Source organism: Vanessa cardui, chromosome 21 (genome assembly GCF_905220365.1).
Source record: "Vanessa cardui chromosome 21, ilVanCard2.1, whole genome shotgun sequence".
In the NCBI taxonomy this organism is placed as follows: domain Eukaryota; kingdom Metazoa; phylum Arthropoda; class Insecta; order Lepidoptera; family Nymphalidae; genus Vanessa; species Vanessa cardui.
In genome coordinates, this window is record NC_061143.1 from 6,458,868 (window position 1) to 6,481,299 (window position 22,432).

At 34.8% G+C, this 22,432-nt stretch overlaps 1 protein-coding gene across 1 annotated transcript; it reads left to right on the top strand.

Annotated features, from left to right (window-relative positions):
* The first annotated feature begins 5,835 nt into the window (after nt 1-5,835).
* On the top strand, nt 5,836-21,656 carry LOC124538847 (biotin--protein ligase). The gene is made up of 14 exons (XM_047116079.1): nt 5,836-6,881; nt 7,040-7,299; nt 7,487-7,640; nt 9,332-10,184; nt 11,223-11,418; nt 12,107-12,231; nt 13,566-13,698; nt 14,774-14,950; nt 17,362-17,547; nt 18,423-18,608; nt 19,216-19,322; nt 19,844-19,944; nt 20,566-20,782; nt 21,322-21,656. Exons 1-14 carry the CDS (start codon nt 6,746-6,748, stop codon nt 21,494-21,496), a joined length of 3,006 nt encoding a protein of 1,001 aa, XP_046972035.1. The 5' UTR covers nt 5,836-6,745; the 3' UTR covers nt 21,497-21,656.
* The last annotated feature ends 776 nt before the right edge of the window (nt 21,657-22,432 follow it).

The following is a 22,432-nucleotide window of genomic DNA, read 5'->3' on the forward strand; positions in this document are numbered from 1 at the left end:
AGCTTGTTTTTTTAAGACATTTCTAGATGCTTCTCACGGAAATTTCAATCATACTTTCTCGAATAAAGAATATACAACAGCTTACTTTTGCAAACGAATTTCTTAATGTTATATTTTTAAATTGGAACATATTAGGGGTGCGCATGACCCTGAATGTATTTATGTCGTAGGGGAACGAGTGTTAGCTGCAATAAAGACATAAATAGTTCCTTTTTAACCACTTAACTTTTATTTGGCTATCTTTTCAAGGCTAAGATAAAGTTATCCAATAAATGATTCCTACTATACCTATTATTACTATTTATACTATAGGACCAACTAACTTACCTACAGCAAAAAAATACCCAGGTTATCTCCACTTATATCGATCATACTATAAATTAATGTGTAAATCTGTCTGTCGTATCCTCCCATACTGATAATTTTGTATTTAGTGTTATTCAAACCTAAACATCATAATTATGTCTAAGCTTGTTTGTAATTACTTGTACTTTAATACCGCGCTTGAGCGTACATTGTTTGTCAAATCGATTATGATCAGGGTTGTCGTATAAATAGAATATTAAAATTTCATATGGTATCATATCAACCTTAAATAGTTATATAATGAGTTCAAATAGGAAGCGAATATATCTGTAATCGCAAGAAAGGAAAGATTCATAATTGATCGAAACACAGTGAATTTTTCTCAAAATACCTTTGCAATATTGACATTACATGCAAGTCCCACAGATGTTATTGATATGTGGTGATGGTGATGGTATACGATGATTCGTATACCATCACCATCACCACATATCACTATCTACTACTATTACTATGTTGTTATGTTTATATGTTGCAAACTTTCGTAATGTAAGGCTGGAAGTTGGTAAAAATATAAGTACAAAATATGTTATAAACCAAAATAATAGCATCTTACATTGCGCTAAGAACTCTTCATATTTTGAGAATATTAGAAGCTGCTGGTGCTACTGAAATTAACACAAATTTAGCACATAAAAATATGTGCTAACGTATTGCCATTACGGCCTTTTAAAACTAGGTATATTTTATGGACACCGAATATTATTGTTTGTCGACGTAAATTTAAAGAAAGTTTCTACAATTCTACAGCGCAGGGGTCTCCACTCAAAGGAACTTTGTCCTGAGTAATTTGCATGACAAAGGGGCATTACAAAGACTGGTTCAGCGCCTAGAACCACATCGCTCCCAAATTGTTATTTATTTTTTAAAATGTACCCCTATTGATTTTAAATTAGAAAAAGCTTTGTAATTATCATGTTTTTTTTTCTATTGTTATTCATGCATGCATATCGTATGGTTTTATTCACATGTCCATATTTTTTTGTGTAGATAATTAAGTTCTTCAATTAATACCTAATCTGGAACGGATTTCGTCTTTGTGAGTATTAAAAATACGCCAATACAATACGATATTTGTCTCGTTCTTTCCTACCAAATCGAGAAAGAGACACGCAATTTAGTAATCGAAGTTTCGAGGCCAGACCCGCTTTATATTTGAATTATATAATAACTTAAAAAAAGTGCACTCTGTTAAAAACCGCGACACGTTGACTAGACGGCTCTCGTTTATATGAATAACAATGAATTAATCATAGCGCTTTAAAGCTGTCCCAATTTCTTAACTATTGTGGTTGCTCAAAACTATTAAAAAAGAAACTTCCAGAAGGAGACTGAAACAAGAAAGAACCCACAGAATACCAAAATCAAGGTACGAGGCGTATTCTTTTTTTTTTATTATTATTCTTTATTGCACAAATAAAACATGTACAAAGGGCGGACTTAACGCTATAACAGCATTTTCTGCCAACCAACCCAGAATAGTGTAGGAGAGTAGTCAGTAGGGTGTGCACAGAGGTTAAAGAAATTTTCTTCTTAATCTTTTCCTCTTTTGTCTCATCCAAACGCGTAACACATTGTTTAATATGCAAGTTAATTGGCTTTTTATTATATATTCATTTAAAAGTACTGCTGGTAAACAATTCATCATTCATAATGGATTTTAATTCATTTCACACTTTTTAATCTGTATCACCTACTATGTTCAACCAACGAACGACGTGTCCGAAAAGTTTTTAACCTTATATCGGAAACTTTATCGAGACCTTATGACCGCGTTGTAAGCGAATGCTATTAATACGTTTGTAATTATCATGTGCCATGTTAAATATTTTTTATACGAGAGATAAATAGGAAAACAAAATGAGAATTTAAAGAAAATTACCGCAATGTATTTTCTCTTTTTGATTATATACATGAATAAAATTAAATAATAATTAAGTAAATTTGGTACTTATCTTATGTATAGTTGGTATAGACTTGGAAACAAAGGGATCTTTCTACGAAGATGTATAGACTGTCACTACTTCCTTTTGCAATAAAATTGCATTCGTGACACGCACTAACGTAGGTAAAGCACAGTAGTAATTTTTGATATACTAAATCCATAAATATTTTTAGATGTTTCTCGTAAAATAATTAATATTTATATTAGAGACGAAACTGATTGGTTTTTTAACACCAAAACCAAAACCCGGACATAGAATCAAGGAAGTTTACACAAGGAGTTTCTAATACAAAGTAGTTAAGTGAGAATTAAAAAAATAGCGAAAGCTCTATAGCTTAATCAAATAATAAGGTAATAGTATGACCCTGATCAAAGTATTTTCTTGGAGATGACAGCAACAGTCTCCAACAAAAAGTACCACAACACAATCATAAGGTATATTCACTGTGGTCGTGATTTTGGTTTCGCTACAGGTTGGACAAGCAAATGTGGCATCAGGGACAACGGTGCTATAATTTCTTTTATTGCCAATACCCCACTCCTTGGGAAATAAGATGTTATCTTCCTTCTGCTTGTAATTAGGTACATTGGCTCACTCACCCTTCAAAGCGGAACACAACAATATTGTTAACGAAATTGAACAAAAGAGATCCAACGACAAAAAATTTAAATCTTGCATCGGATATGTAACTACTTACATGAGTGAGGGAAGGTATAAGTACTAAATATCTTTCTTATACTCATGATAACATTTAAGAAATTTAAATTTCATGGTGATGGTTATGTATTTAAGGCACTAATATATATGATGCTGTAGCCATCACTATTTTCGCCACGAATCTTTAGAAACTAGGAGTTATATCCTAACTGGTTCACTGACCCTACAAACTGAAGCATAACATTGATAATATGGTATAATTATAATACCGTGCATAGATTAGCCATAGGCGTTTTCATAAATCAAATTATTAGTTAAATTAGTAAGTTAATGTTTATTTTAGGAATTAACAACATTAAATGCTTAAATATATATATACAAATATGAACTAAAACTAGTTACTGTATAAATCTTGACCGCGTTAAATGGTGGCAAGAATGCTAGCAGCATTTCCCCGTTGAATCGCAATTCCGATCCTCTGGGCAAAAAACGAACCAGCCCTCCTGTTTGATGAAGCTTTTTGCACCACTACTCCAAGGGCCAAGCGTTTCGACAGCAAATGGAACAAAAAAAGTAATTAGATATAATACACGAATATTTAGTTATTTTTTTGGCTTCAGCTTTTTCCGCAGCGGCACCGGCTCTTAACATTTTTTCTCGGATATGAGATGGGGCCAACGTGTCAACACATGTAGCGTCCCACACAAGGGCCCGACCTCGTTCCCAGGGAACCAATGTTAATCCATCAAGTCTCTTACCATCATCACGACTAATTCCACGAGGCTCAATAAGAGCAGGAACGTCGATGTTGGCAAGAGCCCTTTTTATTATGTCATTAATAGAACCGTGGCGGAAAAGCCTACCTGAACTCCTTGGGCAAGAGATACCATGTAAACCGAAAGAGTCTACCTCCTTTCCACGCGGGCATCTGTGTTCAGAACACAGAGGTGTTTCCAGTCGGAGACCAATCGATATGTGAAAACATTCATTATCTAGAAGTGTACCAAGATTTTTAGAGGGTAATGAATTCAACCAGTGACTAGACAGACTAGACTATAAATTTAGATTTTTTTCTAAAGCTTTTTTAAGGGTGGCATCGATTTGATTGGTAAGACTAGGATATTTCCAGATTGGGCTCGCACGTAGAATGTACATTAATTTTGGAACAAAAAGGCAATATTTTAAGATTGTATAAGCTATATGAGAATTTAAAATGCCCAGTCTGTCAAAATTGTCCGAAAATATTTTAATTTTATCGTTAAGAATAGGCTCTATGCCCTCATCAAATAGTAGTGCACCAAGGAGGCAAAGTGTATCTTTATGAAGAATTTTAATGTTTTATTAAATTTATCTATTGCCAAACTAATATTTTTGTGAGTTAAATTGTCCGTAAAAAAATTTCACATTTTGAAAAATTCAATTTAAGACCAATTTTATCAAATTGGTCTTTAATTTTAATTAAATCTTCAATAACGTCATCTACTTTACCTCCTATAGTTCCATCATCTAGATACCAAACGTTTAATTTAGATTTTAAATTCGAAATGCAGCTATGAATACCTAAGCTAAAAAGAGCAGGACCCAATGGATCTCCTTGCTGAACGCCTACATTAGAATGAATAAATATATAGTTAATGTTACTAAGAATAATAGTTGCTATTTACGAGTACATAAAAATAAACCCGGCTAAATCTTTCTCGTAGATCTGAAAAAAAGATGAATAATTACATTTATTAGATGATGATGGGGATAGGTTAGCATTTAAAAATTGAAAGTTATCATATACAAATATGAATGGTCTGATGTTAGCGATAATCAATCAAGATTTTTAATCGATATTAAAAATCTTCAGCATCAGAAGAATCAAGTGGTTCATCTATACTAATATTACAGATACCCAATAACCGAATTTGATGAAATTTGCAAGGAAGGACATAGGCTACTTTTTTTGCCTAACAACAACCAACCCTTAAAATTCAAGTAAAGTTGCGGGCAACAACTAGTAAACTATACATGAGATGGGTCATAGAGATCTTTTCATCAGAATGGGATTTATATAGTTTCTGAGAAATATTAATCATATCTTATATCGTCAATGCAATAAACTACCAATTAAATACAATCTGTTGATGGCCTAAAGTGTTATATTCTAACTTCTAAGTGACTGCTTATAGACCAGGGGATGGTGACACAAAATATTAGGTCATTTGTACCAGTATGGCGGTTCTTCAGGGCCTAATTTTGTAGAGGCAAAAAGGAAAATGATGTTCATAGCGCTCGCACCAGCGGCACAATCGCGTGGGCGATAATTGAACGCGCCGGATAACTAACGAGTGTCGAACGATTTGTTCAACAAAAATGCTTGCATTTTACTCATACTTCTCGGGTGTAACTTACAGCCCGCCACCTATACCGACTCGTCGACGATTAGCTGTGCAAAAATTAGCCTGGTACAAATGGTTGAATTGTTTTATTTAAATTAATGTATTCACGACAATTTTAGAGATTTGTATTTTTTTAATTTGATTTGTATATATAATGTCGTAAATAAACGCATTTTATTCAGCTGACTGTACCTGCGATAGATAAAAATAATTTATATATATCTATACAAAAAAGTCTACGATTGTATGTCTACCTCTTAAATATAAATCACAATAACCTTAATTTATCTTTCACTTTTTACGCAAAATAGTGGCTTATTTACAAAGCGATTTTAAGCGATTATCCTATTAAGTACCTTAAATACATTGGTCATTTAATATAGACTATTGTAGACCGCATATAATTTAAATGATTCTTATAGAATATATTTCATATTTCACATTTTATATGCAGGGTACAGCGGTGTAAAAAAAGCTGTGAAGGTTGTGTATAACGACATTCTGTAGTACGTTTAGTACAATATTGTACCCAGGCGAAGACGGCGCGGGTCGCTATTTTTATTACATAACATTTATTTAATTGCTTATATTTTCGATCTCATTTTAAATATACTAAATATTTTATTATGTAATTTGCTTATAATGATATAACGTAGAATTGTATTTTTAAACAAAATATCGATAATATTAATTAATATTTGTTGTGTTCCTAATTCTTTTCTATGTGTCTGTTATGCTAGAGAATGAATATATGTTGTTTTTAAATTTTCGAGGACAAAACTTGTACTATCTCATATATCTTGTATTTATACATTATATAGCTTTGCATCAACAACAATTTATTTATTTAAATGGTCATTCTAACCTTGATGTTATAATTTAATAAAATGAATGACTCCTATGTTTTTACATAATTTCTACTGTTTCACGCTGAACAATCATGATAACTTTATAATTAAATCAGCAGTTTCGATCATGTATAACGTCATTATGTAATACAGTTTTGTATACTGGCAACCTGCAATTGACTTTGATAGTTATGTGTAAAAAGTCATAAATGACATTTAGTGTGTAAAATCTAGAGCATTTGGAAAATGCGAAATTAGGAACAGAATTTCAAAATTGTCTTAATTTTTATCACTATAAATGAAAGATTTCTAAGTTTTTTAAAGTTTAAATCTAAATGTCTATTGGATTAAGTACCTATTGGTGATTCTATTTTATTTTTATATAATCATTATTAGATTATATCTGCATAAAAGATGGACTTTAGAATCGATAATGAAATTCTTACGAATTTTTGAATTTAGTCCAATATTGTATTGATCAAACTGAGTGACATGGTTTTGTGATTCGTTTAGAAGTGGTGCCTTTGATTAAAAATCAATAAGCATGCTTTTTACACCAATTTACATTGCAATGACTTTTATTAAAACTTGGCGTATCCGTTCGTTTCGAGCTCGACTTTTAGAATTTCTAAACGGTAATACGAGTGTTGCATTTTGCAAAGTGCCCGAAAATGCAGCAGGTACGTAATATCCAATGATTTATTTAGTAAACACATATAATACATAATATTTTTTTTCAATTTCGATTTGATTTCGAAGTCATGAAAAAATTTACCTACCACAGTAACTTTTTCAGACATAATAATAATATGTTATATATATATTCTAAATATTTCAGAAACACCTACTCTTAGTTCGAAACTCTGTACAAATCCCAAAAACGCATATTTATGTGATCTTCTGGACTACACTAATGCTTCAAGGATATGTAGTATGAAACCAACTCAGTGTATAGAAATCAATGACTGGGTTTCTTGTGCGGGAGGGCTACCTTTAGGGTCGGAGGATGTCACACCGGCATCTGAATTAGATCTTGAATTACTATTTGAGTGTGAAATGGACCCACATGAAGATAGCTCATATCACGACATCATTCGTGTAAGATCATTTTATATACTGTTAAACTGTCACTATTTAGAATAAAATCATTATATGTCATTTTTATTCTTAATTCATATAACACATTTTAATTTTATTTTGTTCCAAATAATCCTATTATGTAATCTATGTAATTGAATCTTCTGCTGACTGTCATCCAAAGTATAATAAACAATTTTTGTTTTAGTTGGAAACAATGGGAAAGCCGATTGCTTGGAAAGCTGGTTCTCATTTGGCAATAGTTTTAAAAACTAACATGGAAAATCTTAGCATGGTTGGTTTTCATTTCGTTGGCGGAGAATTCATAATTGATCACAAATTACCAGTTGTTAGGATACAAAGTATGTATGACTATTTAGTTTATTTTTTAATAAAAACTATATTTACACAAGAAGTTCATTGACTTAATCAGAATACAGAATACCTACAGAATTATTCACAGATCATAATATTAGTGAAAATAAAGGGACATTGTCTATCAATGCAGTCGAAAGGCTTTGTACACGGCTTCTGTTGGTATCTCCAACTTCATCTTCAATTAGCAAAATTAAGTATTCTTGTGTTTGGATTTGAAGGGTGAATGAACCCTGTGTAGGGAACCCTCACCATCAGGTGTTACATTTGGCAGTGTGCCTACTCATTTAAAATAAAAAATGAATTCAATTAAGAGCCAAATCACACTTTGTTTATTCATGATTGATAATACCCTTCATTGATTTTGGCTATCACAGCTATTTCAATAAAGAAGTTATGTCTAAACAAATGTGTTCACTCCAATAACGCCAAAGGCCTACTATTGAACTTGTCTTTAATACATGCACGCACAAGACCTGGGTTAATATACTTTCCAGAGCACAGGAGTGTAAGCTTTCTCATTCGGGGCAAAGAAATAAAACATAATGACTTTATTAGCCTGACCCATACTATCTGCCTAGGATATTAAGATGTGTTTTCTTTGTAACTAATTACTAGATCAATAAGACAGTTGTGTTTATTCAAATGTATGTCATATAGGCATTTAAAAAGTATAAATAGATATTAAATCCAATGTAAACTGAGCTCACGGTCGGTATATAAATGTATTTAAGTTACTTTGGCAACACCATAGTCAAATGACTGTCATTCCAGAAGCTGCATATGTGTACTTGGGTTTAAATTATAAAATAATTAAAGGTTTTTTATGTTTTTATACTAGTAACTCGCCCTGCATTACCAACACTAAATATATTACAGAATTCGTTTCTTTATGATATCCTGTTAGAAACTTCTAAAATTATCAATGTTCTCTAATGTATTGTCATTCATCTCGAATCACTCTTGACTATTAAAAAGACCGCATCAAAATCCGTTGCGTAATTTTAAAGACCTAAGCATACATAGGGACAGACTGCGGTAAACGATTTTATACTATGCAATGATAATTATGTGCATGTACATATGTCTAAAGATATTTCTTATTTTATCAAGTAACAGGAAATGCAGAACATAACGGTAGTTTCCTTAATTTGCTCGAAGGTATTTTGCTCTGAATGTGTAGTTTCCTTAATAGTAAATATGATGTCCAAGGACAGTTTTCATGTGTAGTGTTGCTAAGTTAGACGTAGTTTACTAGTGCACGCTTGTAGGGTATAAACCATCCTGCTATCATATGTTACACTGTCAAGCAGCAGTGCTTTGTGTTGCTGTATTCCTGTTTAAAGGGTGAGTGAGCCAGTGAAAAACGAAGGTCATAACAACTTAGTTTCCTAGGTTAGTTGTGTATCGGAGATATAAGAAAATGTTAGTGTCTTACGACGACGATGTCTATGGGCGGTGACCACTATTAGAGGGCCCATTGGCGCGTCCGCCACCTATGTATTTCATAAATAAATAAATACAAAACAATTATCTTTATTTGAATGATAATCGTATCATGGCTTTGTTCGTACATCTATCCTTTTTATTGATATTGTTGATTTAATATTGTTCACAGTGTACAATATACTTTAGAAGACCTTATTAATTTCCGATTTATATGCAAAATATTTTTCAGCTGTTCAAATATCTGGGGAACCAAACAAAGCTACTGATTTATCGATGAGAGGTCTCCGAAGTGAAATACAACACAGTCTTAAACTGTCCAGGGAAGAATTTCAGTGGCCTATCCACGCAGCTCTCTTACGTAAATTATCCAAGGTCGTCGACATCAAATCTGATAGAAGGAGTATCGTGGAAATGAACGGGGGGAGTGACAAAGTCTATGATACACCAGTCGGAAGACGAAATGTTACTTTGACTGATGTTAGTACAATAACCACGAAATCTTTATCAGACGAAGACATAAAAGAACCGGAAACTTCTAAAGTCCTTCTTCAACCAGAAGTTAAAGTACCTGAAAAATCGCCGGATACGATATCAGAGAAACTCATAGATAAACCACAAAAGTCACCCGAGAAAAAACTCGGTGCATCCCCTGAAAAGATATTAGGGAAGTCACCGGAGAAGAAAAATTTAGCGCCTGAAGAAGTAGTTGTTGAAAATGTCACCGTCGAAATACAACACAACATAACACCAAAGAAGTCTAGTCTGAAATTAGATTTAAAGAAGGGAACTAGTCAGCTTTCATCGTCATTGCTCAACATATCGAGTCAAATCAAATCCATAACAACCCATAAACGAGTAATAAGTACGACCGCACCGAAACGACCTCAGAGTCAAATGGAGACGAGCACTTATATACGAGAAGAGACTCCGAAGAGCTCACCGTCTCAAATGACGCCAAAGTCCACGAAAAGTTCCCGTCCATTAGTGAATACTAAATCACCGAACGTTTTAATTTATTCGGATAGTATAGTGGCTAGAGATAACTTAGAAGCGTCTCTGAAGAAAGTTTTAGATTGCGATAGGTAAGTTTATTGCTCCGTTAATTGTATGGTAATATCATTATAGCGCAGGTGCAATGTCACTCCTATAGCTCTACAATTACTAGCATGAACGAAAAAGTAAGAAGTCTTCACTTCTTACTTTTTCGTTCATGCTTGAATCGACAATTTCATCGCCTTTACTCTTTGCATAAACAACATATTTCAATACTAAATTTGGATGTTTCGCCTATGTTTTCTATTCAAAGGTTACATTATATAATATGTAGTTCATATGTAGATTCTACGCCTACTTAGTCTACGCTTGCTTTTGGTTAGTTGTCAGTTATTAGGCATAAAAAGAAGCCTTTGAGTTAAAGCTTGCCCCATACCAAATTTCATTAAATGTGGTTCAGTGGTTTGCCGTAACAGAATAACTGACAAATTGACAGACAGAAATAGTTACTGGCACATTTATAATATAATGACGACCTCCCTGGTCGAGGGGTGTGTACACCGGTTTTCATGGGTACGCCACTCCTACATCCCGGGTTCGATTCCCGGCCGAGTCGATGTAGATTACCATAAGTTTTCTATGTTGTCTTGGGTCTCGGTGTTTGTGGTACCTTCGTTACTTCTGATTTTCCATAACACAAGTGCTTTAGCTACTTATAGTAGGACACAAATTAGATGTAGCATAGGAAAATGCAATGGAATGAAAATAAAACCGATTACTGCCGATTTACACAACCAATAGAAATAGCTCCCTATCGCGCCATTCGACGCTATTCGTCGCTATAGATTCACGCGTCACAGAAAGAAAATGTATGTAAATCCACGCGTCAAATTGACGAATATATTAGGTCATATGACATTACAAGTTATTACGTTTGTGCAAAGAGCATATTCGGATGAGAAATAAATATTGATAATTTGGGATGGCGTACTCAATTCGGATGTGATCGGTTTTACGAATTTTGCCGATGCGACATCTAAGTTGTGTCGTACTATACATTGGGATCAGAGTAATGTATGTGATGTTGTCTCATATTTTTTATAATAAAAGCGATGTCGTCGCGGTAGATACACGGTGTACAGTGTGTCGCGCGAGGCTCTGTGCGGTGGCGCGTGGCGCGGGCGAGCGGCGCTGGTGGCCGTGGCGGGGTGCGCCGGCCGTGCCGCGCCCCTTCTTCTGGCGCACCTACTAGACGGTGGTCGCCTACTAGCGCTCTGTTCCGACCTCCTACACACGGTGTTGCCACACTACAAGACCGCTGAGGTACGCCTCCTGTCTCCAATATTTCCTCGAAATTTTTTTTAAGTTTCTAAGATCTAAGGTCTGAAGCTAATTCAATGTTTAACTCTTAAATGTGCTAAAATATGCTTTATTTATGAGAAGATTAAGGCGGTGTGAATACTATGTAGCGGATGAAAAAAATCATAAACCAATCCCTTTATCCAAATTATTTTTATTTTAAAACTATAATTGATGTGGTATGTTCAACTACTAAACAAAACGTCTCACACACATTTCAAAACGCAATCCTTATTACTGTGCAATATTGACGATCTTGATCGAGCCTTGATCTGTGACTCACAATTTCAGTATACCGAAGTAGCTTCCAAAAGACAGCGATGAAATCAGTTTAGGTCCCGTTTTGGCTTAAGGCAGTGATTATTTTATATCTAAAATACTTCCATCTATACCTTTGCCAAAATTCTGAATCGAAAAAAATACTGATTATACTAGTGATTCATACATCTTGAGAAAAACTCAAGATGATATCTTACGAAATAGAGAAAAAATGTCTTTAATTTTTCTTTACCATTTCAATATCAGTTTAAGTGCTTCGAAAAATTTGAAAATATGACAAATATCCAAAAAATGCTAAAAAATAGTATTGATATTACGTATTTACAAAGTCGAATCTTCATATTATTTACGATTTAGATTATCTTCATTGCAGATCAGAGAAAATGAAGTGGTTCAGTTCTCATATGATAAGTGGAAGTCGGTCAAGATGAAGCACCACATATTCTGCTATCAAGCTTCGCCCGCTAAGAAACAATTTTCGACTGAAAGCGATAGACAGTAAGAACTTTTGCATTTACTTCACGACTTGTCTCAATATTTTATCTGTGTTTCACGTGTCGATGGTAGCTTTAAAAGTGTTTTCTTTTTTATTGAGATGATTGCCACAGCAGAAAATACTAAATTGGTATCACTGATATTTTTTTTAAATTTTAGTAAAGGAATACTGTTGCGATCATCTTATTGATTATGTGTATTGAAAGCTCAGTTCATAGGATCTGAGGTTGCTATGATCTGAGGTCTGAAGCTAATTCAATGTTTAACTCTTAAATGTGCTAAAATATGCTTTATTTATGAGAAGATTAAGGCGGTGTGAATATTATGTAGCGGATTTGATAAATTATGAAAAAAATCCAAAATAAACCAATTTCTTTATCGTGGAAAAACGGCTTAAGTACTATTTTTATATACCCTTGACTGAGAGACTTGATACATGTTGTGTTTAAAGATGGAACGTGCCATCCTTTATAATGGCTTTAAACTTATCCAAACATCAAAATCTGGAGTCGAACTCATGACCTTAACTAAAAACATGGTTACGCGGTTACTCTTTTAAATATAAATCGATAAATATAAATAACATAGCCGTAATAGAGAAATGTGTGTTTTATTTTAAGCGTTTTAAATGGTTTTCCAGAGCGAGTCAGGACGCTAATATGTGTTGGTACGCAATAAGCTTTTATTATACGTATATAGATAATCACAGCTTCGTATGTAAATATCGCTAGCGTACGACTTTACTTGCTATCGATGTGTAGTGACGTCATGTGCCTCTTTTGTTTTTGTATTTGTGTTCGATATTTGAAATAATTTGTATTAAGAAGAATGAAAAACACGACTGCCTTGAATTTATAGCCAGTGTTACCCGATATGATCACAATACCCATATATTTTGTTCAGGTATTCAAAATTTACGGTGAAATAATCTCACATACATACATACAAGAAACTTGAAAACATTACACTCTTTTTGGGCAGTCGTGTAAAAATGTTATAGGTTATTTAAACTGCTAATTGCTTGTTATGTTATAAAAAAATCGTATTATGCATTTGTATTGATATCTCCGTCGATAAATCTTTGACAGTTGACTTTTCAGTTATAAATTCAAAATAAGCGAATACTAGTAGTAGTTTGGTTTTGTAATGTTACGAAAAAATACTGATTAAGCATGTGTAGAGACATATTAGAACATTAACATTAACAAAACGCTTTTTTACTTAAAAAAATGATCTAACAATGGCTCTATTATATGGGCTGTAATAGTGTATTGCAATTGAATCCTTTTGAAAAACGAAATTTGGGCTTTTGTTAATATAAAGAAATGCATATTCAGGCCATCAAAGTATACGGGCCATCCAGGGCACGAACTCGATATCCAAGTGCTGGCGTCTGAGGAGACGTGGCGTACTCCATCGTTGCTGCAAGCTACGGACCTTACCAATAGTGGAGTCGCGATATTCTCACAGGTAACTTCCGATATATTATATTATTTAGCTATCTTTCTAGGATATTGCACTTTTGGACATAATTAGCCTTTGAAATACGTTATTCTGCGTTCCACAAATCACGAAGGCGATGTTTGCTGACGCAGTCCACACTATAAGTCATTTGCTTTACGGTCACCGATCTTATAAAATACATGACCACGTCATTCCAATATACATACAAACTGTACAAGATTTATGTTTAGTTCTGATGTATCATTGGATAATATACTTTGTGATTTTTATCCTTCAAATATGCTCCAAGTATATTTCGTTCTGTGGAATGTCGAATAGAAATTGGGCTGTTTCCTAAACATCCGAGAGTCAAAATTCCCCATACATCAAGACTTCTACCATTTAAGTAATAACAAATCAACGTTTTTGACCGATTTATATTGATAGCTATTGTAGCGATGGTATATAGCTTTCTCTAATTGCGGCTAAATACATAAGATTATGTATTTAGTAGAAATTGATTTCATATCCATGCGGTGTGTTGTGCAATGCCCATGTTTCATAATACACCAAAGCCATACACAACGGTCGATACATTTCTTCGGTATTCTGTAAAATTTTTCGAACAGAACTGATTTGGTCTACGGAGCTGTAGCCTGTTCGCTAATTTTGATTAAAAAATATTGTCCAATTGTATCTTCAATTCTATATTTAATATTTTTTATTAGTTGATAATTTTACAGCTCGTTGCTGTACCGGAAAGGCAGCCATATCTAGAGGAATAATTCGCTGTAGATATTTATGAAAAAAAAACAGACCTAAGTGTTAGTCGGACTGGGGCACCGTTATAAAAAAAAACAAATGTGGCAAAGGAGCATTCTGATTTTTAGTATTTATTGTTTGTAGTGGCAACAGAAATGTATCAAAATAACAGCTGTCTGCCTATAACTTTTCACGAGATACAGCCTAGTTACAAACAGACAGATAGACGGATGGACAGCGCAGTGTTAGTAATAGAGTCCCGTGTTACTTCCCTTTTTGGTACGGAACCCTAAAACAATTTGTACGAACTTGTAGCTTATTACTGTTAAATTATTTTTAGATTCATCTAGAAGCAGATCCAAGCGACTACCTGGGCGAAGAGGGTATCAAGAGCAACGAAGCTAGGTTAGAAATCCTGCATAAGATCCTAGGGGACATTCTAGGCCTTCACGTCAGAGATACACGAGACCTAACCCAAGTGGAATACACGAAAGGCTATTTCCTAGGAAACCACGTGGTAAGAAAGTTTATATAATAATAAATAATATCATTCTCATCGCCATCTTTGTTTTGTCATGGTAGCAATTGCTGTTATTTGACATTTATAATTTAGTATCACATAAACATGATGATTCAATTCAGAACGCTTTAATTATCATCATATATCACTAGACTATCGTTGTTATTGTGTGTTAGATAATAAATGTCAAAATTAAATAAGTAAAAGAACGTTAGTTGTTATGTGCATACGTTAGAATTGTAATATAAAAGTCTGACATTAATAAAATATGATTTAAGAGCTTTTAGAGACGCCCCCATTTGGTATGTTTTTTCATTATATTATTATGTATGAAAATTCAAAAATACTTCAGAAATTTTTGGTTTACACGAATTCGTATCATACATACAAAGAAACACGTTTACATTTAGCATACTTTAAAAAAATTAAATCAATATAATACAATATACATAAAAAAAGGCACGTATCTGTAGATTTGTATATAAAAAATATAACTGTTTAGGGGAAGTTTGGGATGGCTGATCGTGGTCTAAGTACAGTAATCGTAATTGTAAGCTGAATGTAAACGGGTTGAATTACACAAGTATTGTAGCGATAGTAAATTTATATGTTTTGGAATTCGAGTCTCTAAACAAAGTACATACGTGATGTGTTAGCAACTTCAGATACTGCAATCTTTGTATCAGAAAAGTAATTCAGGGTAATTTGACATTTTTCGTTTCGAATTCGAAATTTTAAACAATTTTATGTTGATATAAAAAAAAGGTAGCAGTGAAGTAGTCTTTAAACATCCGACTCTCGTTGTGGGAAGGTCTTGTTGAGGAAACGTGCAGATTTTCTTACGATGTTTTCCTTTACCGCCAAGCACGAGATGAATTATGAACACAAATAAAGCACATGGAAATTCAATGGATGTTGTCTAGCTTTGAGTCTGTAATTATAAGTTGAGTGAATGTCCTAAGCACTTGGCGGCTTATGTTAAATAAATTTGACACGTTTATATAAAATCGTTTTTGAGTTATGAGGAGGTCAAAAGTGGCTCCAAATGGTTCGTTTAATTTTACACAGGGTTTTGCTCGCCAGTTCTGTTGAACTTGGCTTGACACGCTACCGTGTGTCTATATTGAAATTATCGTGCAGTTGTTAACACTCAGCCATACATATACATTTGCAAACCACAGATAAACCACTAATACTAAACCATGCACCATTACTCGTTGGAAATCACCCTCACTGAAATAATAATATCAAACGTATTTTTCACGTACATCCCTCGATCATAATCACGGCATAAGTCATATAACTATTATTCAAAAATGGAAGTATCGTTATCATAGACAATAGATCACAGACATGCACAGATAGCGAAGTGGGTACATAACGGTGGTGTTTGTTAGGGCGGATGGGCGGCGCGGTCGGGCGGGCCGGGCCACGTGACGGTGTGATGCCCGGTGAGCGACAGCTCGCTACTTGTATCGCTTGCTTTAACGAGATTTTATGAATATTATTTAAAAATAGAAGACAAGCCACTCGTTTGCTTAGACATTAAATTTTTAAAATCAGAACTCATCTAAGGAGGTCTCAATTTGAAAACTTTACCTAGAAAAAAAAATAAAACCGTTTAATTGTTATATTGAGCCCACTTTCTTAATAGTAAAAAGGTTTTATTGAATAATAAATATATTGAAAAACAATATTAATCCATTAAAGTTTTAAGTAGGGCTAAAAAGAAGATCTTTATAAAATTTAATTTAAATTTACTTTTTTTTGTCTTAAATATTCCTAAAATCTCAGTTTGCGTGTGCATATGCTTTGTTGAAAATCAAAGCTTAGAGCACCTAGCATGTTATCTAAATCAAAACTATTTACAGCACTGATTTATATATCTTTGTTTTTTTTTTTCACATGAGAAAATAGAAGTAAGTTTGCAATTGAATAAATTTTAACATAAATAAAATTATTGCTATTTACTATATAACAATAAAATCCGCTATTTAAAAATGTTTCGTTTTGGTAAAGCTTTGCGTGTTGCTTTTAAAAAATTGCTAGAAAAAGGCAAAAATAAAAAAAAAATCTTTAAAAATGTCATTCTCTCTTTAATAGTCTGTGGCATGTATGTATTAAACCGAGGTCTTTTCAATTCTAAATTTATTGTTTAAATTGAAAACAAAAAATCTATTATAACAAAAATTTTAAATCAAATTTCTGGACACTTGGCTTTTCTCGTAATATAAATATGCTTCAATATATTTATCTTATTTAATAACTTATACATTGGCAAATTACGTCTTGGTAATCAATTTTAAAATATAAATGGGTTTGTGTCAATTTCCTCAAATTTGGACATTAAGAAAGCAATTGTTATTTAGTTTTGAATACTAATATGATTGACTACGTATTTCTTTTAGCAAAAAATGTCGCTAGTGGAGAGTTGGTGTCCGGTGGTAGATGGCAAGCGTATTCAGAAACTCGACGACTTGACGATACAGTGGTGCATGAGAGACGAGACGCCCATCCAACCCCCCTCCGAAACCTTCCTCCCTGTTCACATGTACGAATGTCCCGAAAATTTCTCGACCGTCGAATACTTTGATGTAAGTTTGTCTTTTATTATTTCATACTTAAATATAGTATGACACAAATTAGATGTAGCATCGGAAAATGCAATGGAATGAAGATAAAACTGATTACTGCCGATTTACACGACCAATAGAAATAGCTCCCAATCGCACCATTCGACGCTATTCGTCGCTATAGATTCTCGCGTCAGAGAAAGCAAGTGCATGTAAATCGACGTGTCAAATTGACGAATATATTAAGTCATATGATATTACAAGTTATTACGTTTGTGCAAAGATCATACTCGCATGAGAAATAAATTTTGATAATTTGAGATAGCGTACTCAATTCGGATGTGATCGGTTTTACGAATTTTGCCGATGCGACATCTAAGTTGTGTCGTACTATATATCTTTAAACGTTACTTTATTAATAAGGTCCTCTTAAATTTATCAATTCAATTATATGTCATTAAATCCTTTTTTTTCTTTCAATGAAAATGGGCCACTTGATGTGACCACATCACCAACACCGATAGACATTTGCGATGTAATATATTGTAAAAAAATCATTTATCTCCTGTGCGCCCCCAAACTTGGCCTATTACTATGTTCCTGTCGTCGCATTGGCCTACTCGCAAAGAGTATCAGGAGCGTGGTGTTTACGGTGTCGGCTTGCAGAACCATGTGGTCTGTAACAACAATAGACATTTGCGACGTAAGATATTGTCAAAAATCATTTATATTCTGTGCGCCCCTAAACTTGGCCTATTATTATGTCGTCGCACCGGCCCGCTCGCAAAGAGTACCGGGAGCGTGGTGTTTACGGTCGATATTCCTATTACTATGTTCCTGTCATCGCACCGGCCCCCTCGCAAAGAGTAAGTGGTGCTACCGGTCTCGGCTTTCAGAACCTGTCGTCGCGGCACGTGGGGCGCGCCATGTTGTACGCGGACGTGGTGTCGTCGACCTCGGCGTGGGCGCGCGCGGCGCGGGCGCACGGCGCGGGCGCGCTCGCTCGCCGCCAGACGCGCGCGCGCGGCCGCGCCGGCAACCGCTGGATCACGCCGCCCGGACAGGCCGCCGTCTCGCTGCAGGTGACCCCCCCCCCCGAACCCTCCTCAATCCTCATTGTTCCTCTGCTTGAAAGTTTCATCTGCTAAATACTAACGATACAAGTCGATTATTATTGATACTTTTTAACACCCTAGTGCAACAACAACTTTATAAAAATTTAAAATTTACAGGCGTAAATTCCCACTGCTGGGCTAAAGGCCTCCTCTCCCTTTGAGGAGAAGATATGGAACATATTCCACCTCGCTGTTCCAATGCGGGTTGGTGGAATACACATGTGGCAGAATTACTATGAAATTTGTCACATGCAGGTTTCCTCACGATGTTTTCCTTCAACGCTGAGCACGAGATGAATTATAAAGACAAATTAAGCACATGAAACAGCGGTGCTTGCCTGGGTTTGAACCCGCAATCATCGGTTAAGATGCACGCGTTCTAACCACTGGGCCATCTCGACTCTTAACAACCCCCCCTCCCCCCTAGTACACAATTTGAAATATTTTCATTATTAACAATTTCAACAAAATTGTGCCGAATATTCCTCGTCGAAGACCTCAAACCGCAGCTATGTGACCATAGATATGTGGTAAATGAGTAAGTAGATAAAAATAATGATGTGTTGGTCGTCAGGTGTACCGGCAGGTGTCGGACACGCTGCCGCTGACGCAGCACGGCGCGGCGCTGGCGGCCGTGCGCGCGCTGCGCACGCTGCCCGGATACGAGCTGCTGGACATCAGGTCACACACACACACACACACACACACACACACACACACACGCACACACACACACACACACACGCACACGCACGCGCACTCACACACACACACACACACACGCGCGCCCTCACACACACACACACACACACACGCGCGCCCTCACACACACACACACACACACACACACGCGCGCCCTCACACACACACACACACACACACACACACACACACACACACACACACACACGCACACACACACACAAACACACACACACGCACACACACATACACACACACACACACACACACGCCCTCACACACACACACGCGCACACACGCACACACGCACGCGCACACACGCACACGCACTCACACACACACACACACACACACACACACACACACACACACACATACACCACACACACACACACACTGCATGTGAAACAGACACAGCACTGATTATACCAACAAACAACACTTTATATATGATTTAAAGTATCGAATTAATAATAATAATTAACCATTTTCGTTTCTAGAATAAAATGGCCTAACGATATATACTACGGACGTGACGTAAAGATCGGTGGTACCATCACAACAGCCAATTGTATCGGTGAAGATGTTATTATTGAAATAGGTATGTACATTTAAATACATTTAATATACAATATACATAACATATACAAGGCCCATTACACATTCTTTCAGTATTAGTCTGTCTGTCTGTTTGTTTTGGCTAATCTCTGGAACGGCTGGACCGATTTTGACAGCATTTTCACTTGCAGAAAGCTGATGTAATAGTCAGAAATTTAGGCTACTATTACGAAGTCGCGAATACAGTTACTCATTTATTTTAAACATATTGTGCGTTACATTAAAGAAAATAAATGATTTAAAATTTACGTTGATATTGTTTGTAGATTTTAAACATCAATATGTATCGTGTTTTTTTTTATCTTTTTGAAGTATCATGCTTGTCATTCGTGTCGCATATTAAAAAACGCTCGTTAAAATCACGTATTGGCTATAATATTTATAAGGTTTTCAGGTATTATTTACAGGTTTAATTTTCTGCCTTACATTTTAATATTTATTTATCAAATAATTAATACTAGAGCTTCATATGTAATCCAATTCAAAATAATTGATACTTTTAAGAATGCTTCAAAATTCAAAAGCATTTACACATATATAATTATACATACATGTTAGAACATTTAAAAAAAAACAATGATAATAAATCAAATCTTAATTCCAGGCACTGGTGTAAACATATCGAACAGTGTTCCAACAACCTGCGTGAACGATATTATATCGGAGTACAACAAGGCAAACGGGACAACACTAGCGCCGATATCGATAGAGAAGTTCCTTGCTCGATATTGCTCACAGCTAGAGACGATACTGGAAATATTGGACCAAGAAAATGGCACCGAAGCCTTCTTTGAACTGTACTATCAGTATTGGTTACACGAGTAAGTATAATTTATATTCGTGTAATAATAATAAATTAATGTGAATTACACACACATTAATTTATTATTATCAGTTAATAAACCTTAAACTTGTGTGTGTGACCACGAATTGTTTGAAACGTGTTTGTGTTTTTTAAAAGGTATAATAAGTGTTTATTAAACTGCAAACCGGATTTGTAAAAGCAGATAGCACGAATCTGCCAAATATTAATTGCAAAGTTCTTTGCATGTAACCCAGACTTATGTTCATTATTTTGCCAAAAAAGCACCAAATATTAATATCTGTTAGCGTTGAATGAATGCCTGTCGTATTTATGGATATGGACTGTTATTTATATAGGTGTGACGTCACCAAAATGACTGACAGCGTTTTTTGAGGGAATAAAAAGGTTTAAAATTTCGTTTCATTTTTGAGCAAGCAAGTTTATTTTTCCAAAATATATTTTTGTGGCTTTTTATTAGAATAAACAACATATTGAACAACGATTTTATTTACAGTAGAATACCCTATTGTCATGAAATTTGTTTTTATTTAACAGTGGGGAAGAAATAAAAGTGAAGAGCTCTGATGGAAGCAGTCCAGTTCAGGGCACGATAAGCGGCTTGGACTCCGCTGGTTGGTTGCTAGTGAAAACCTCCACCGGGGAGATCAGAGTGGCACCGGATGGCAACACTTTCGACATCATGAGCGGACTTATTGCACCAAAGTTTTAAATTATTTTTAAATAAAAAATTTAATCATTATGGGTTTTATAAGTAGTAAGGTCTTCATTTAAGGAGAATTTAAGTGTAAAATTAACTTATTTGGATAACAATTCGGGTTTATGAAATAATTAAATATATTACTTTTAACTCCAATAGGAGATAAGTTCTTTCTGTTGGCAATACCACGTTTATCAATGAATAAAATAAATAAAAAATGGCTACGTAAAGCAGAGTTTTAATAGATAGAATATTTTGAGGGAATATGTAGGTTATGTTTTCCATTATCTGTTAGTCGGTTGTTGGAAATGTTTGGTAGACATTGGAATACATTTATGCCAAAATGCAGCAACACTTATTGAAAACAATATAATAGGTTTTTTTTATATATGCCGTCTATAATCCTCTATATGTACCATACATTTACACTTTAGAACCTCTTATTTATATTATCTAAGCGAAAGATTCTATTCGATCGATATCGAATTCGAATATAGATCGAATGATTTCAGAATAAAATACATTTTATGCAACGAAATATGTTTGAAGAAAGATCTTGGTTTCAATTGTAATTCCAGTTTCCAAGACCTAAAGTGTTATACTTACACGCTTATATACTAAGAACTGTAATTCTTGAGTTGTTATTTAGAATCCGAGAATCGAGATGGCCCAGTGGTTAGAACGCGTGCATCTTAACCGATGATTGCGGGTTCGAACCCAGGCAAGCACCGCTGATTCATGTGCTTAATTTGTCTTTATAATTCATCTCGTGCTCAGCGGTGAAGGAAAACATCGTGTGGACACCTGCATATGGCAAATTTCATAGAAAGTCTGCCACATGTGTATTCCACCAACCCGCATTGGAAAAGCGTGGTGGAATATGTTCCAAACCTTCTCCTCAAAGGGAGAGGAGGCCTTTAGCCCAGCAGTGGGAATTTATAGGCTGTT

Excerpts from the sequence above, each read along its gene's own strand:
- LOC124538847 (XM_047116079.1), top strand. The coding sequence starts at position 6,746 with ATGCTTTTTACACCAATTTACATTGCAATGACTTTTATTAAAACTTGG. Across the intron at positions 10,185-11,222 it reads AAAGTTTTAGATTGCGATAG|ATACACGGTGTACAGTGTGT; the intron begins GTAAGTTTATTG and ends TCGTCGCGGTAG. Across the intron at positions 14,951-17,361 it reads ATTTCCTAGGAAACCACGTG|CAAAAAATGTCGCTAGTGGA; the intron begins GTAAGAAAGTTT and ends TATTTCTTTTAG.